A 16,733-nucleotide genomic window follows, 5' to 3' on the forward strand; every position below is an offset into this window, starting at 1 on the left:
TTTGAAGATACTAAATATTTTGTAGGATAAGATAAAAGAACTTTTGAGTTTATTACCAGAAAGCTCTCAAAATATTACAGGTCGAAATGATGTACTATCTCAGGTCTTAGGTCCTGATAGACATGGTCATATTCGTGGTGCCGGCCTGGGATCGACTCTCAGCAAATTATTTGCATCATCTTCTAAAAACTCTTCTAACGGTTCTGTTGAGGTATTTAGGTTAAAGGAGAAACTAGAATCTTTGGAGCAATAACAGATGTAAGAGATGCTGAGGTGGAAAGACTTAAGGAATTGATCATTATCCTAATAAGAAAGATAAATTCTCACTGATAATTGAATATGTTATGTTTTAAAATATTTTGTTAATAAATAAATATTGATTGATATGACTAATTTGATTAATGTATATGAATTGTAGGTTGATGAGCAGCACAATCAGCCCGACAATGATTAGTGCCCACAACAACCATGATAGATAGTTTTTATTTTTTGAGTGACAAACATGAATTTATAAGCATCGATTCTTAATTCAATCAACTTATTATTTTGTTATACTTGTCTCTTAACTAATTTGACTTACTAAGTAATTGTGTTTAATTAACAGGTTGTATAAAAATAAGTATTTAATTACAAATAATTTTAAAATAAAAGAAATTAAAAATATATATATATTATTAGCAGCGGCCATTACCGTCATTATAGGTATTTAAATCGTATTTATAACTACAGTAAAAACTAATTAGCGGTGGTCACTACCATCACTATAGGTCTCATTTATATGTATAGCGACGGTAATACAATAATTAGCAGCGGCCACTACTGTCATTATAGGTCTCATTTATATCTATAGCGATGGGTATATAATCCATTAGCGACGGTCACTACCGTCACTATAGGTCTTATTTATATCTATAACGACGGTAATACAATCAATTAGCGGTGATTTTTGACCGCCACTATAGGACTCTATATGGTCTTTAGCTACGCCACCTATAATGACGTTACACATGACCATCACTATTGATAATAACGCAGTTTTTTGGTCTTTACGGCGGCTTCTGACCCCTGCTAAAAACCTAAAATTTTGTAGTGTAGGAAGTCTCATTCATAACCAAGTCCTTGAAATAACCCTTGAAAAGAGAGAAAGTGAATAAGATACCATCAACACTCAAAATTCCATATCTTGTATAAATGGAGTCCCATTTCCAACTTGTATAGTTTCTTTTTTAACTAACTTAGTAATTCTCTTTTCATCATTTTTAATTGTTCTCTTCTTCTTGATTGTAAGTCTTGGGCTAGTGTGTTTTTACACTATTTGAGAAGCGAAATTTCGAAAAATTTAGATTCTGTCTTTCTCCACATGGTATTAGTACCACAAGGGTGGTGTTGATATCGTCTTGACTCTTTTGGTGAAGAAAATCAATTGCTCTTGAAGATGAATATGGGTGGAAAGTTCAATGGATTTAGTATTGAGTTGCTTACTCAATCAAGTATAATAGATTTTTGTTTTGATCCTTATCCATCCCCCCCCCCCCCCCCCCCCCCCCCAATTTCTCGGATCAAAGTTGATCTTCACGCTTAAGATCCCTCAAATTTCGGGATTTGAGATAATTATTATATTTGCCTTCTCTGATGAGTCCAATCTACCTCTTTTAGATAAAATTATGCCATGTGATTTTATTCCGAGACTGACAAATTTTCCCTTCACACAGATTTTTTATAGGGATTTGTACTTTTATATTCCAAGGAAACATATCTATGATTTTGTGTCTGTAACACGTCAGCCATGTATTAATCGAGTGAAGACTTTCTAGTTGGAAAAATATTATTCAAATAAATATTTTAAAAAATCTGTGAGGAATGATGTGAATATTAAACTAACTCCAACGCGACTAATTTTCTATATAAAATCCAACAAGTATCATTCAGATTTAGTCAAATTCCAACTATTGAGATCTAATATAATAATAATAAAAAAAAAAAAAGAGTTGGTGGGATGTCATTATAAAAAAAGAGTAGTGGGATGTTCAGACCCTCGTGCATTCTTCGTGCATTATACAAAAGTCAAGAGGTAGGAAATTAATTCCCATTTTCTATTCTCATGCATTTTTTTTTTTTTTTTATTTAAGTAGTGAGATGTTCAGATCCTCTATGCATCATAAAAAGGAGCTGCTATTTGCAACAAAACTTTTATTTATTACACTCAATTAACAATTAAGGATATATTGATGGATCAGTTGTGGATCAATCATCCCCATAAAATGTAAAATAATGCAAATAACATTACTTAATTTGGTTAGGTAAAGGCAGAAGTGACATTAAAATTGATATCGTTTTACACATTGATAATGTAGATGTATGTATGAAACCATAGATGCTTTTCATCAAGAAGAGTGAAAAGCATCTATATATGGTTATGTACACACCTCCACATCAACAATGTGTGAAACGCCGTCAATTTTAATATCTATATATAGGGTCCCGTTCAGCACCCTAAGTTTTACCACACACTTTAACAAACGTGTTTTGTCTTACATTGGTTAAAAGTTTTGGAATGGGCTGATTTTTGGTGAGGATGATCTCTATGGTGAGGAGATCATCCTCACCAAAAATCAGCTCATTCCAAAACTTCTAACCCTATCAAAAATGGTTTACAAAAAATGGACGGTCCACGATTTTTCAAAGTGTAAACATGGGGCTAAACATTTCGGAATGGGCTGATTTTTGGGGAGGATGATCTTCTAATCATAGAGATCATCCTCACCAAAAATCAGCCCATTCCAAAACTTCTAACCCATGTAGGACAAAAAACATTTGTTAAAGTGTGTGGTAAAACTTAGGGTGCTGAACATTTCCCCTATATATATATGGGAAATATTCAGCACCCAACCATTTATCAAACAATTTGCCCAACATGTTTTGTCCTACATGGGTTAGAAGTTTTGGAATTGGCAGATTTTTGGTGAGAATAATCTCAACGGTTAGTTTTGAAGATCATCCATTCTAACCCCATGTTTACAAGTTGAAAAATCATGGACCGTCCATTTTTTGTAAATCATTTGTGATGGGGTTAGAAGTTTTGAAATGAATTGATTTTTGATGAGGATGATCTCCTCACCATAGAGATCATCCTCACCAAAAATCAACCTATTCCAAAACTTCTAACCCATGTAGGACAAAACATGTTGGACAAATCATTGGGTAAATGGTTGGGTGCCGAACGGAACCCTATATATATATATATGGGGAAATGTTCAGCACCAAACATTTTTCAAAACATGGGTTAGAAGTTTTGGAATCGGCTGATTTTAGTGAGGATGATCTCTACGGTGAGGAGATCATCATCACAAAAAATCAGCCCATTCCAAAACTTCTAACCCCATCAAAAATGATTTACAAAAAATGGACGTCTTCACCAAAAATCAGCCCATTCCAAAACTTCTATACCATGTAGGACAAAAATGGTTGGCCAGTAACCAAGTTTGAATTCATCAATTATTCAACGAGGCATCAATTCAGATAAACTTGGAAATTTTTTAAAAAAACACGAGAGGAAAAAATAAAAAACGATTGACAATATTCAATAATCTGCTAAGTTTTTGGAAAAAAAAATTATTAATCGAATAAATCTTAAATTTTCTTAAAATCAATGATTAATTGCCAATTATTTAGGCAGGCTACACCGCACATTTTTTTTTTGAACTTTTATGAAAGTTCATCATTGAATCGGTCACTATGCCCATGGATATCTCAAAATATCCTAAACTTTTTTTTAAATGACATATATTTTAAAAATGAAATAATAAATGTCAAGGAGTTCGACCAAATTGAAATCAATTCTCCCTCGAACCATCCGTTGGACAGTTAAATTAGAAAAACACTTTCTTTTCTAACTTACTAAGATTTCAAATCTTATACCAAGGTCATGAGCTCAAATGGATTACCAACTTGATAATCCAACACCACATCAGTTAGATTTCATAAAAAAATATTAGTTGAAAAAATATTCAAAAAATAATAATGTATTCTAGGCTTCATCCAAGGTTTGAAAATTTTTCACTGAACTCTTAAATTTAAATTTAAATTTAAGATTTTATCATTGAAAAATAGCTTTTCCTTATATCATAGAATCTTGTCCTTTACATCCTTATGATATCGGATCATATTTTTTAATACCATGAGCAGGCTTCAATTATCAGGGCAGAGCTTAGTAGGGGCTATATCCCCCACTCAACTTTTTGAATTTATTCAAACTGACATCACACAGCCATTGAGCTTTGTAAAAGTCCAGCTGATAATAACATTTGTAATTACTTTTCCATGAAACTTATTTTGAGCTGGAGACCTTTTGTTGTTTTGTCTATTGTCTGTCTTTATCACTTTAATCACTTTTGGGTTAATAATGGTTTTGTGTATTATTTCTTCTCCTATTCCTGTTTTTCGTTTGTGGTTTTGTGTTGAGAGAGGGTTGGAATTTAGAAACCGCGTTGTTTTTATGTTGTAATGATGGAAGGAAGGAAAGTAGAAAACAAAGGGACAACAACTCCATGAAGTGATAATTTTACTTAAAGTAATTAGGGTAGCGTTCAATGGCAAATTTTTTGGCAAAACATTTTTCAAAACATGAGTTAAAAGTTTTGGAATGGGCTGATTTTTGGTGAGGATGATTTCCAACAACTCCAAGAAGTGATAATTTTACTTAAAGTAATTAGGGTAGTGTTCAATGACAAATTTTTTGGCAAAACATTTTTCAAAACATGAGTTAGAAGTTTTGGAATGGGCTGATTTTTGGTTGGGATGATCTCTACAGTGGGGAGATCATCCTCACCAAAAATCATCCCATTCCAAAACTTCTAACCTATGTTTACAAGCTGAAAAATCGTGGACCGTCCATTTTTTGTAAACTATTTTTGATGGGGTTAAAAGTTTTGGAATGGGCTGATTTTTGGTTATGATGATCTCCTCACCGTAGAGATCATCCTCACCAAAAATCAACCTATTCCAAAACCTCTAACTCATGTTTTGAAAAATATTTTGCCATTGAACACTCCCCAAGTAATTATTATGTTGCTGAGATAGATAGATAGATAAATCGATGGATGTATGCTTGCAGCCAGACATGTACGGTAAACCCATAGCAATTAAAGAAGAAATTGTTGACACAACAACTTATTTCATGATCCCACAATAATGAGTAGAAAAATAAGTATTTAGTGATGATTGATGGTAGAGGTAACTTAATATTAGTGATGATTTATGGTAGAGGCAATAATTGTATTTTATATATTAAATGGAAAAATAATACATAAAAATGCTATAAAAAAATTAATCTTTGAATTTTCAAAAATTCTTCAATTAAATCACAATCAATCAAGATGTTTTTTAAGAAATCGTGATTTAATTGACAACTATTAAAATTATAATTTTTTATTCCAATCATTGAAGACTCTTGTCATGTTGCTCATAAATTTATTATTTTAGACAAGTACATTGTATAGTAACTTGAAAGAGGAAAGTTTCCTTACGGCATCATTTTGTAATTTTTAAAAACATGATTAGATGGCACAAGATTATAGAGGACAAAAAAAAAATAATAATTTTTTCTTGTGAAGTTTAATTTTAAATTTGAGAGTTTTATAATTGTTCATTTTCAACATCTTTAATAAGTTTAAAAAAAAATTGAATATATTTTTTAATATGAGATTTTTTTTTTTAATTTAAATTTTTTCATAAAATCTAGGAGGATCTATGGTGGGCCCAACGATTCTCTTTAAGATTTGAAATTTTAAAAAATTAGTATGTGCAAATCGAAAACGGGCAAGAGGGAGAAACTTTCTCTCTTTTTTTTTCTTTTTTTTTTCTTTTTTATAATATAACAAGTTATGTTTTTCCACGTTAGTGTGCGCTAATGATCCGTCACCACTCTTATCCATAAATAGTGTTTCCAATTATTTTCAAGTAACCCAAGCAACTACTTTTCAAAAGCTGTAGATCTGTTAGTTGAAATCAAATTTGTGGTGTTTCGAGTTATGGCAGCACGTAATCTGAATCTTCTTCTATTTATTATCTTGAGGATCATCATCTTTGTCTCTGGATCACCAATCAGATCTCTACCAGGCTTTACAGGTCCTCTCCCCTTCGATTTGGAAACCGGGTCAGTCTACTATACATGATTACCGCTGCTGTAGGCCTTTTTTTTCTTGTAGTTCTCTAAATTAAAATTAATTTTCCAGAAGTTTGTTTCTAAGAAAAATATTTTCTAATTGTGATGGGTTTTATTAATTTATATAATATTTCAGGTATGTGGGTGTAGATGATGATGATGTGCAGTTGTTCTACTATTTCATTAAGTCTGAGAGAAACCCAAGTGAGGATCCTCTTTTACTATGGTTCTCAGGTGGTCCTGGTTGTTCTTCTTTCTGCGGACTTGTTTTTGAGATAGGTATTTATCCCATTTAGATTTTCTTATTTATATTTACCTCCCTTGTTAATCTCCCCTTTTATTTTAAATAACCAGATTTGCCTTTCTTGAGTTTTTAATCTTTTCTAAAGTTTTCTCTTTTTAGAAAAGAAAATTATTTTATTTTAAATCAATCTCCTTAAAATTGTCATAAAATGATTAATTCTTTGTTTTATGATTAAAATTTGTGAAAGTCAAATGCAAAATGGAGTACCTTCGAATATAATGATACTTTCTTTTATGAGAAAATTGCTTAATGGTCCTTGACACTATTTTTTTTTCTTCTTATTGGTCCTTATCTTTTAGGGGTGAGCTAAATATTTAATTAAGCAAATCCCTCTTTTCTAATCAATCCCTCAACCTCATCTTAGGTTATAATATTTTTGAAATATCAAAACTACCCATTTTTATTCTTCTTGGCATACTTAAGTTTTCCAATGGCTGGCGATTCCAATCATTTTATATATATATATATATATTTTATCGTGATGACGAATGGAAGTTTAGACATTTCACTCATTAGAATTGTCTAGAGTAGGGTTGAGGGACTGATTAGAAAAGAGGAATCTACTAAATGGATTATTTAACTTACCCCTAAAAGTCAAAGACTAATTAAAAAAAGAAGTTAGCGTCAGGGACCATTAAATAATTTTTCCTATTTTTAGTAACCATCACCATGTGAATTTTATTTTCTTAGACTTTCTAAATCTCAAAAATAAAATAAGGTTTTAAAGAGATTAAAGATAATGGGGTTTAGGTAAGAAATCCCTAAACATCATTTTGTTTATTCTCTGAATTTTTTATTTTTTTTAACAAATCTTTCCCAAATGGGTTCAAATTACCCAAATTGAACCCCCCACTAAATAATTATAATCGAATCCAAATTTTGTAGTATGACCCACATTGTGCAAGTTTTGATTGTCACATTTGGGTCAGATTGAATCAGCAAGAGATGATGTTTTTGATATTGGCCCTGTAGGTCCGTTGAGATTGAAGATCGCTGAGTATGATGGTAGTTTACCAACTTTGGTGTCGGAGCCTAACTCATGGACTAAGGTATTTTTATTTTTTTAGTTTTTCATTTAATCAATGTCAAAGAAGTTTTAAAAGGATGATTATGTGATGTCACATGGTCATTAAATACACTTCAAGGCTCATTGCTGATACGAATTAATTACTCTTATTCAGTCATTCGAAATTATTGCAATTGTGATTGAAAACCCTAAGTACATAAAAAAGATTGATGTGAATGTATCATTGATGAAATGTCTCAACCATTTCCAAAGTGTCTTATCTTTTGTTTGATTAGGAGGCCTCTTCTCAATGTGGTTTCAAAACTCGTTTTTACGTCTCGTCTCATTCATGTCTGACATGAACGAGACAGTGTTATCTCGGATGAGATAAATCATTTTTAATTTATTTTAAAATTATATATATATATATATATATATATATATTGGTTAGGTTTCGTAGACAACATGTTTAGTCTTATATGGGATTTTGTTTTTCCCGGAATGAGCTGATTTTTGTGATGATGATCTCTATGGTGAGGGGATCATCCTCACAAAAAATCAGCCCATTCTGAAATTACTATAACTAATGTACAAGTTGAAGAATCGTGGATCGTTCATTTTTCCCGTTAGTTTGTAATAATTTTTCATTGGGTTAGAAGTTTTAGAATTTGCTGAATTTTTGTGAGGATGATCTCTCCCCGTAGAGATCATCCACAAAAAAACTCAACTCATTCCGAAATTTTTTTGCCATATAAAACAAAACGTTGTCTAGAATGTTGTCTACGGAACGCTGTCCATGTATATATGGGACATGTTCAGCAACAAACATTTTGACAAACATTTTGGCAAAACATTTTTCAAAACATGGGTTAGAGGTTTTGGAATGAGCTGATTTTTGGTGAGGATGATCTCTACGGTGAGGAGATCATCATCACCAAAAATCAGCCCATTCCAAAACTTCTAACCCCATCAAAACTGGTTTACAAAAAATGGACGGTCCACGATTTTTCAACTTGTAAACTGGGGCCAGAAGTTTTGGAATGGGCTGATTTTTGGTGAGGATGATCTCCTCACCTTAGAGAACATCCTCACCAAAAATCAGCCCATTCCAAGACCTCTAACCCATGTTTTGAAAAATGTTTTGCCAAAATGTTTGTTGCTGAACGCCCCCCGATATATATATATATCGGTGGCATTCGGCACCCAACGTTGTCTTATATGACTTAGAAGTTTAAGATTGAACTGATTTTTTGTGAAGATGATCTCTATGGTGAGGAGATCATCCTCAAAAAAAAAAAAAAAAAAAAACAATCTAATCTAAAACTTCTAAGTCCATCAAAAGCAATTTTCAAATTTTCAGTAAAAAAAGAATAATCCAATTTCTAAACCATTTTTTATGGGGTTATAAGTTTTAGATTTGGCTGAATTTTTTTTTTGGACAGTAATCTTCTCACCATAGAAATCATCCTCACAAAAAAGCCGTCCAATCAGAAAATTTTAAGCCTCAGATGTGTTAGCTGCCTAATGCTGGCTGTCAAACCTGACTCTATATATATTTGTAAAATAATATAGAGATTAGAAGATGTTTAATCATTAAATTATATTTAAATTAGATAAAAAATATTTAAATTTATAAAAAACAATTATTTTAATTAAAGTATACAAAATCTCGATTGACTCGGACGAGTTTTACTTACTCTACCGAGATTTTCAAAATATCGGCCGAGTCATCTCATTTGTCTCACGAGATTTTGCAAATTGTGATGCCTTGTCTAGCCATCTCTTTCATGAACAATATCGAGATTACTTTGGCAAATCATCTCGATCTTGGACCAGATTTAAAACCATCAAAAGGCCTGTTATGTATTATGTTGAGGTGATTGGGTGCTCTATTATTGATTTGAGTGAGCCCCTCTTAAATCTTCTCTTAGATCAAAATCAACAAAATCAAATGATCACTACAAGAAACAAAAAATAGTATTAATGATGTTTCATGGTGTTTTTGGGTGGAATACTATACTTTCCAAAAATCGATTAATAGCTTTCATTTGCATGAACGATATGATTTTTTTTTTTTTTTATAAAAAATTTTAAGAACCACATTTAATAATAGAACCAAAACACACAAAATATTATACCCTTAATTGTGTTAGAAGAAATGCTACTTGGCCTTTAATTGTGAACATTTCCCTTTAAAATGTACTAAGTAAATATTGGTGCCTTAATTAAGTGATTAAACAATAGTCTTAAATCATAATAGAGTGATTTTCTTCTATTTGATTCTCTTTTGTTGTTTATGATTGTCTTTGATTGAGATCGATCCACAATTTCCACAATTATTGAGCTTATGTGTACTAGCCAATATTGCTGGCATTATTACCTGAGCCCACGAATATTTTATGCATATTTTAATGAATTTCGCTTGTTTTTTATACATAATTTATAATCAACAAAAATAAATCTCACATCAATAAATATGAAAATCTTCATCATTTAGAAAAAATATAATTAATCTTACGTAATTATTGAAAGGAAATTTGGTAAAAATAAATAGAATTGAAGTCATAGATTTGGTGAAGAGCTAACAGGCATGCTCCAACCATCAATAATGAAAAATAAAGGGCTTGTTTGTTACAACTTTTTTGGCTTTGAGCCAAAAAAGTCGCAGAAGTCCAGAACTGCGTATTTGAGAAGCCTTGCTTGGGCTGCTTTCTCGCACAAGCCACTATGAAAAGTCAACACCGAAAGACAAATGGGGATGAAATGATGATTTCACCCTTCATTCTTCTTAACTCATCGATTAAACAACAAAATCAACTCGACCACTCTCTACTACTTCTAATAATTCTTCGTTGACTTCTATAACAAACAAGATTCTCCTGGACACGATTTCCTAGACTTTGAGCTTCTACTTCTCTTATACGCAAAATCCTAACGCAGAAGTTGAAATCTCTATCAAACAAACAATGAGTCAAATCAGGTCTACTACTTGTTTTGGCTTCTTGTGGAGAGAGTGAGTGAGAGCCTCTCAAGTTGCTTGCTAATTATTAATTAAAATACAGTATGTTACAAGGATGGCTTTGTTTTCCAATTAAGCCCCCCTTTAGTATTAGACAAGGACTTCCAACAGTGCCAGAAAGCCCCAAAGTTGAGCTCATACTTTGGGTTAATGGATCGGCAAAACCCAATTGGACCATTTGGATCACCAAGGCCCGGCTAAAAAGTATATTGGCCTTTTAGGGTAGTACATGAACTTACTAGCATTGCCAATAAGTCCAAACCATAAATTAATGGATCGGGTAAACCGACCATATCATCTTATCTAGAATAATTCGATAAAAAACTATTACAGAAATATTGCCACAAAAAATCTTGTATTCTTATACTTGAAATTTAATTATTTCCATAAAAAAATTTACTTTTTACAGAAATATTTTGGAAAATAAATACTGGCTCCAAAAAAATGTATGGAAAGAAAAAATATCAATTAAACTATCACTCCATGTAAAAGATTGAAAATATGTCTAACTTAATATTGTGAAACCAATAGAGACTCATGCCATTGCATAAGGCCTGATTCAAGTTCTAAGTTAGCAAACCAATCAGAGCATAAACCCAGTGTTGCTTCAATCAAACTAACAAAAATATTTCTCTGTTATCAAGAGAGCACATATTTCCATCTAAAGTACATGTTAAAGCAATAAACAACAACAAACATGCTTGAGCTTTATCATCATCACCCACATGGGGTGAAAGTCCCAAAATATTATAATCATCCCACCATCCAATCATTTGAAGACAATCCAAAACAGACACACATACTCTCCAATATACCCTCTTCTATAACAATGAAATTAGAATAAAAATCTTAATACATGTGATTCAACTAATTCCAATCAAATTAAAAAAGAAATAAGCATTAACCACACTTCCATAAAAAAAAAAGTGTAATGAGCTGACGTGTGCAGTCCCTTTATTAAAGTGACAAAATAAACTAAACGAAAAGTGTTATCCATCATACATACATGGTTGAGATGAGAGGATAAACACATATTTCCTAGCAATCATGAGTAGCGGTCTGGGTGTGTCTTATACTCATAGTTCTCCCCCTCTCTAGCAGATCAATCTTTTGGAGTAGTTGATTAGTTAACATGGTATTAGAGCACTAGGTCCATATAGGTCATGGGTTCAAATCTTTCCCCGTGACCCTCTTATATTTCTAGTTCCGTGTAGGTTCGAATCTATCCACCCTTATGGGTGAGGGGGGTCTAATAGATCGATTGGAAATATATGCTTCAGCTGAGTCTACAATAGCAACACAGTTCTGTCCGATTTTAAGAGGAGTTTCGAAGATTCAACTTCTTCTACAATGGAGACAAAGAGTTCTTCATTGCAATGTCCGATTGAAGAGGAAAAATCGAAAAAAGTTCTGTCTGAGTTCTTCATTTGCAATGGCTACAGAGTTGTTATTTAGAGAGAATGCTATTGCCACACGAACTTTTTCCTATGACACCCCAAGTGTATGGTAATTCTTTGATGATTTAATTTACATATGAATTGGGATGGCGTTAGCAAAAGTTGGTGTCGCAATAGAATCTTTCTGTTTTAATTATATTTCATTTATGGCGTTTAACAACAAAATTGCCATAGAACGCTGTAAATTATTCATAATTAATAGCATAATGACAAACGCTGTAAATAAAAAGCTATAGAAAATTGTTTTAATTGTAGTGTGATTTTAACCATAGTAATTCTTTTAACTTTATGGGAATTTTCAGGTTTCCAATATAATCTTCTTAGACACGCCTGTGGGGACTGGATTCTCGTATTCAAACAGCTCGCAAGGTTACATTACTGGAGACACAAAATCAGCCAAACAAGTTTACAATTTTCTTAGAAAGGTAAGGTAGATGAGACCTATTTGGGGATCAAATTAAATGTGGGATTCATGGGGCCAACATCTCACCAAGGTTCCACCATGATAGAAATAACCACTAAACTACCAAATGACCATGAAATCAAAATGTTTGGATGGCTTCCATTGAAGAATGTAACCATTCTTATGATCATAGAAATATTTCTTCACAAATTTGATTTTTGATGTTAGCAGTGGTTGATTGATCACCCAGAGTTTCTCTCAAATCCTCTTTATGTTGGTGGTGATTCCTATTCTGGCAAGGTTGTTCCGATCATCGTTCAACATGTATCAGATGGTAATTAATCATTCAATCCAATCTCTTTTATAAAAAATTTAGGTTCTTTGTAAGTTGGTAATTTCTTATTTGTTGCCATTTATGCCCTTTATGTGAAGATGATTAGACTACAATTTAATGTTAATAGTTAATTAAGTAGTAAAGAAGGAAGTGATGTTGAAACCTTAGCAAAGAGTTGATCAAAATAGAAGTTACTTTCACCATGTAATGAAACCTTAGCTCCATGGATGTTGAAATTGTTGGAAGTATATGGTTTATACTTATAGGGTAAATAGAGAAAACCCCTTTTGTTTAGTTGAAGGATTTGATTTTTTTATCTCCTATTGGTTTAGTCCAGCATTGAAAACAAGAAGAATTGGAAACCCAATGGTTTTATTAGCCTTGAAAGCTAAAAGAGATAGTGGGTGGGATCACGCACGCACATGGGGGCCCATGAAGGAAATCCAATGGTTTCCTATAGGATTTGGGTCCAAGCGCCGAAAACCCAAACCATTTTTAACTATTTTACACCCACCGGAAACAAATAACAACTTTTCTTTTATTTAAAATTAAATCCATCGGTTTTTCCTCTCTCTACACTTGCTTTCACATTATCTACTTGATTTTTACAAATTCCAATAGATTGATCGACTTATTATTTTACTGTAATATTTTTGGGAGAGCACTCAATTTTGTCCAAGTTTGGAGTACTCCCTTGGAGCGTGGATTGTTGTGTTCTGAAGAGTGAATACTTACAAAACTGTGGTACTGTAGCAAAGGTGAATTCACTTTAGGATAGTGCATTCCTGCATGTCTCAGCCTTAATATAGATAAGTATCATTTTCATTACATTCAAATCTGAAATTTGAAAGTGTTCTCAATCTTCTTTGATCACCTTTTCTTAGAAACTAGTACCAATTTTCCAACAGAAATTAATTGCTAGAATTCATCGAAGTACTGTTTTCGCTTCTCGAAGATCACATCTTTCTTGAATTACTTGAGAGAACTTGATTGATTTTTTGAAATTTCAAGGATTCAGTCATTGCATGTAGGGTTTGATCATTTCCCCATAGAACGCAATCACTATCTTAGGCATGAAACAGATAGAAACAAACAAATCCGCCTTCGTGATTAATAAACAAAAGGCCACCTTCACTACGTGAAAACTGGAAAATTCTACAGAAAAAATTGACGGGCCAAGGCCCACGAATTTTAAAAACCGAATTTTGACGGTCTAGGACCGTTGAAATTCTTGATGTTCTCAGATTTGACGACTTAGAGCTGTTGAATTTCTCTCATCCTTCAATAATTTGACAGATTCGGCCCATCGAAAAAAAAAATTTGACAATGAAAAATTCGTCTCCAATTCGACCTCTTGGTCCATCAAATTTGGGCTTTTTTCACATTGTGCTTCTTCTTCTTCTTCAAGAATTATGGGTTTTTTCCTCCTAAAAAGAATTAGTTCCTTTCAAGTATATCATGAAGTTGTCCTCTAAAGCCTTTTGAAGTTTTCATGGTATTACAGGAATCAAAGCCGGGCACAAACCAACAATCAACCTTAAGGTATGTATGTGATTCATATAAACAAATATCATAACAAAGGAGGTCACCATATTATACTGGAGAGAGTAAAATTGCTTTAGTTTATCTATCTGTGGTAAGTGTTGCACATACCATAATAGATGTTGACTTACCAATCTATTATCAGCATAAATGGTTAGAATCACCTATGAAAAAAGGAAAAGTATGGTACGTTCTGAGCCTTATAATTATTAGTGGCTAAATCATTGTGATCAAAATTTTATCTAGGGATATGTGCTGGGCAACCCTTCAGTCAATGTAAAGTTAGATTATAACGGAAGAGTCCCATTTGCTTATGGTATGGGGCTTCTCTCCACTGAACTTTACGAGGTGAATCAATTTCTTACTCTTACTATATCTATATGTAATCAAGGTTGGTTAGGAAAACAAATAGATTTACGAGAAATATCTCATTTATATGTTCTGTTTTCAGTCGGCAAAGAAAAATTGTGGAGAAGAGTATATTGATATAGATCCCAGCAATGCACAATGTGTCAAGGATCTTCAAGCTGTCACAGAGGTCTGGATGGTCAATTCCAATTCTTGAGTATTACAATTGTCGTACCTAGTTTTAGCTAAGTTTCGTTGATAATTGTAGTAATTTACATTTACAGTGTACTTCGAACATTAATCTTCCACACATCTTGGAGCCCAATTGCGTGTTGGCATCCCCGAAACCAAAAGAAACGACCGGAGATAGGAGATCACTTGATGAGAATTCAAGCAAAATTATTCTTCCACCATCCACCACTCCAGGGCTCGAGTGTAGGGTAACTCTCTCTCTCTCTCTCCCAACATTACCACACACAGGCACACGTGCTGATACATGTAACATGCCTGCATTTTGTCGCAGACTTATGGTCATGTCCTCTTATATTACTGGGCAAATGATGAAAGGGTTCAAAAGTCACTCAACATCCGAAAGGTATGAAAATGTCATTTAAATAACAACTAATAACTTGTTAGAATAATGTTTATGGTGATGAATAGGGAACAATACCGGAATGGATCAGGTGCAATCATCAAATGCCTTATGCATACGATGTCATAAGTAGTTTAAAATATCATCAAAGTCTCAGTACTAGAGGTTACCGATCTTTGATATACAGGTGAGATCTCCACATTTATATATCGACTCTTACCATTCTCTTGTACATGCAAGCAATGCCTTATTATCGCATGGTTTATGTTAGAACAGTGGTGATCATGACATGGTTATCCCATTCTTGAGCTCACAAACTTGGATAAAGTCACTTAACTACTCCATTGTTGATGACTGGCGACCATGGCTCATCGATGGTCAAGTTGGAGGGTAGGCATTGTCTTTTTAATCAAAATTTAATTATAGCTATTTTAAGCTTTGAATGGAGTGATGGTTTAACAGCATTGGTTTCATGTAGATACACAAGGACATATTCCAATAACATGACATTTGCAACTGTAAAGGCAAGAGAATTCCTCTCCTACATATTTTTGTTCAAATTACAGAGATGATCATTTTTAATAAATTAACTATTTAAGACCTTATCGGATTCCTTATCCAAGAAGTTCAGATATTTGTTAGAGAAAAAAAAAAATGAGAAATCTTATGTAGCGTTTGATTTTGCAGGGAGCGGGGCACACAGCTCCAGAGTACAAACCAAAGGAATGCTTAGCTATGTTTGAGAGGTGGACATCACATGATCCTTTGTAACTATTTTCAGTTACGAGATATATCTGCTTAAATTGAAGCTCTCTATCTACAATGGATTGGATGTCATTTAGTGTGTTTGATATTTCAAAATCAAAGGTAATTGTGCCTTGGTTCCACTGATGTAATTGGAAATCTTGAAGAGAGAGAATTCGTGAATAATAACTACATCATGCCAAGTAAAGTTGATTTATTGATGGGTCTTAAATCTGAATTAGAAGCAACTTCTATTAGATTGGACGATTGATACATGAGACTTAATTAATTGATTACTAATTATAAACAATATTATAAATCCTAATTGATTTAACAAATTGATTACTAATGCATATATAGATATATATATATATATCTATCCACTACAAGAAAATTGGAAATTAAGAACGAGAAATTAAAACGGATTTTAGCCATTTCTATATAAAAATGGATTTAAGTCATTTTATATTATCAAAAACAATTTCTAGAAGGCAACATTAAGAACTTGGGTTTTAGGTCTTATGTGACTCGTGTTCTACCAGAAGCTCGAAAATCATATGTAGATTTCTGCAACTCTTCTTCTTTTCTTCTCTCTCACTCAAAATCCTATCTCTATTTCAACCAATTTGAAATTTTCATGATAGGATTGCAAACACTAGCTAATATACCTGCAAATTGACTGAGTCACCTTTGAATCTCATTTCCGGCAAGGTTTTCTTCTAGAAAACTCGTTGGGATTAGTTTTTCTTACCTAATTTTCTCAAAATCGATGTTACTTCTTTGATTTGGTGTATAACTTTATCAGTTCTTTTGTAAATCTG

At 32.8% G+C, this 16,733-nt stretch overlaps 1 protein-coding gene across 1 annotated transcript; it reads left to right on the top strand.

The window, feature by feature from the left end:
• Positions 1-5,836: 5,836 nt before the first annotated feature.
• LOC147395993 (serine carboxypeptidase-like 7) lies at positions 5,837-16,150 on the top strand. The gene is made up of 14 exons (XM_086450470.1): positions 5,837-6,154; positions 6,300-6,442; positions 7,440-7,516; positions 12,252-12,374; positions 12,584-12,686; positions 14,191-14,228; positions 14,475-14,576; positions 14,680-14,766; positions 14,861-15,016; positions 15,100-15,171; positions 15,237-15,355; positions 15,445-15,558; positions 15,647-15,692; positions 15,856-16,150. The coding sequence occupies exons 1-14, from the start codon at positions 6,030-6,032 to the stop codon at positions 15,937-15,939; spliced, it is 1,389 nt and encodes a 462-aa protein (XP_086306596.1). The 5' UTR covers positions 5,837-6,029; the 3' UTR covers positions 15,940-16,150.
• The last annotated feature ends 583 nt before the right edge of the window (positions 16,151-16,733 follow it).

This window comes from Akebia trifoliata, chromosome 8 (assembly GCF_017979445.1).
Source record: "Akebia trifoliata isolate Shusen 1 chromosome 8, ASM1797944v1, whole genome shotgun sequence".
NCBI classification, from domain to species: domain Eukaryota; kingdom Viridiplantae; phylum Streptophyta; class Magnoliopsida; order Ranunculales; family Lardizabalaceae; genus Akebia; species Akebia trifoliata.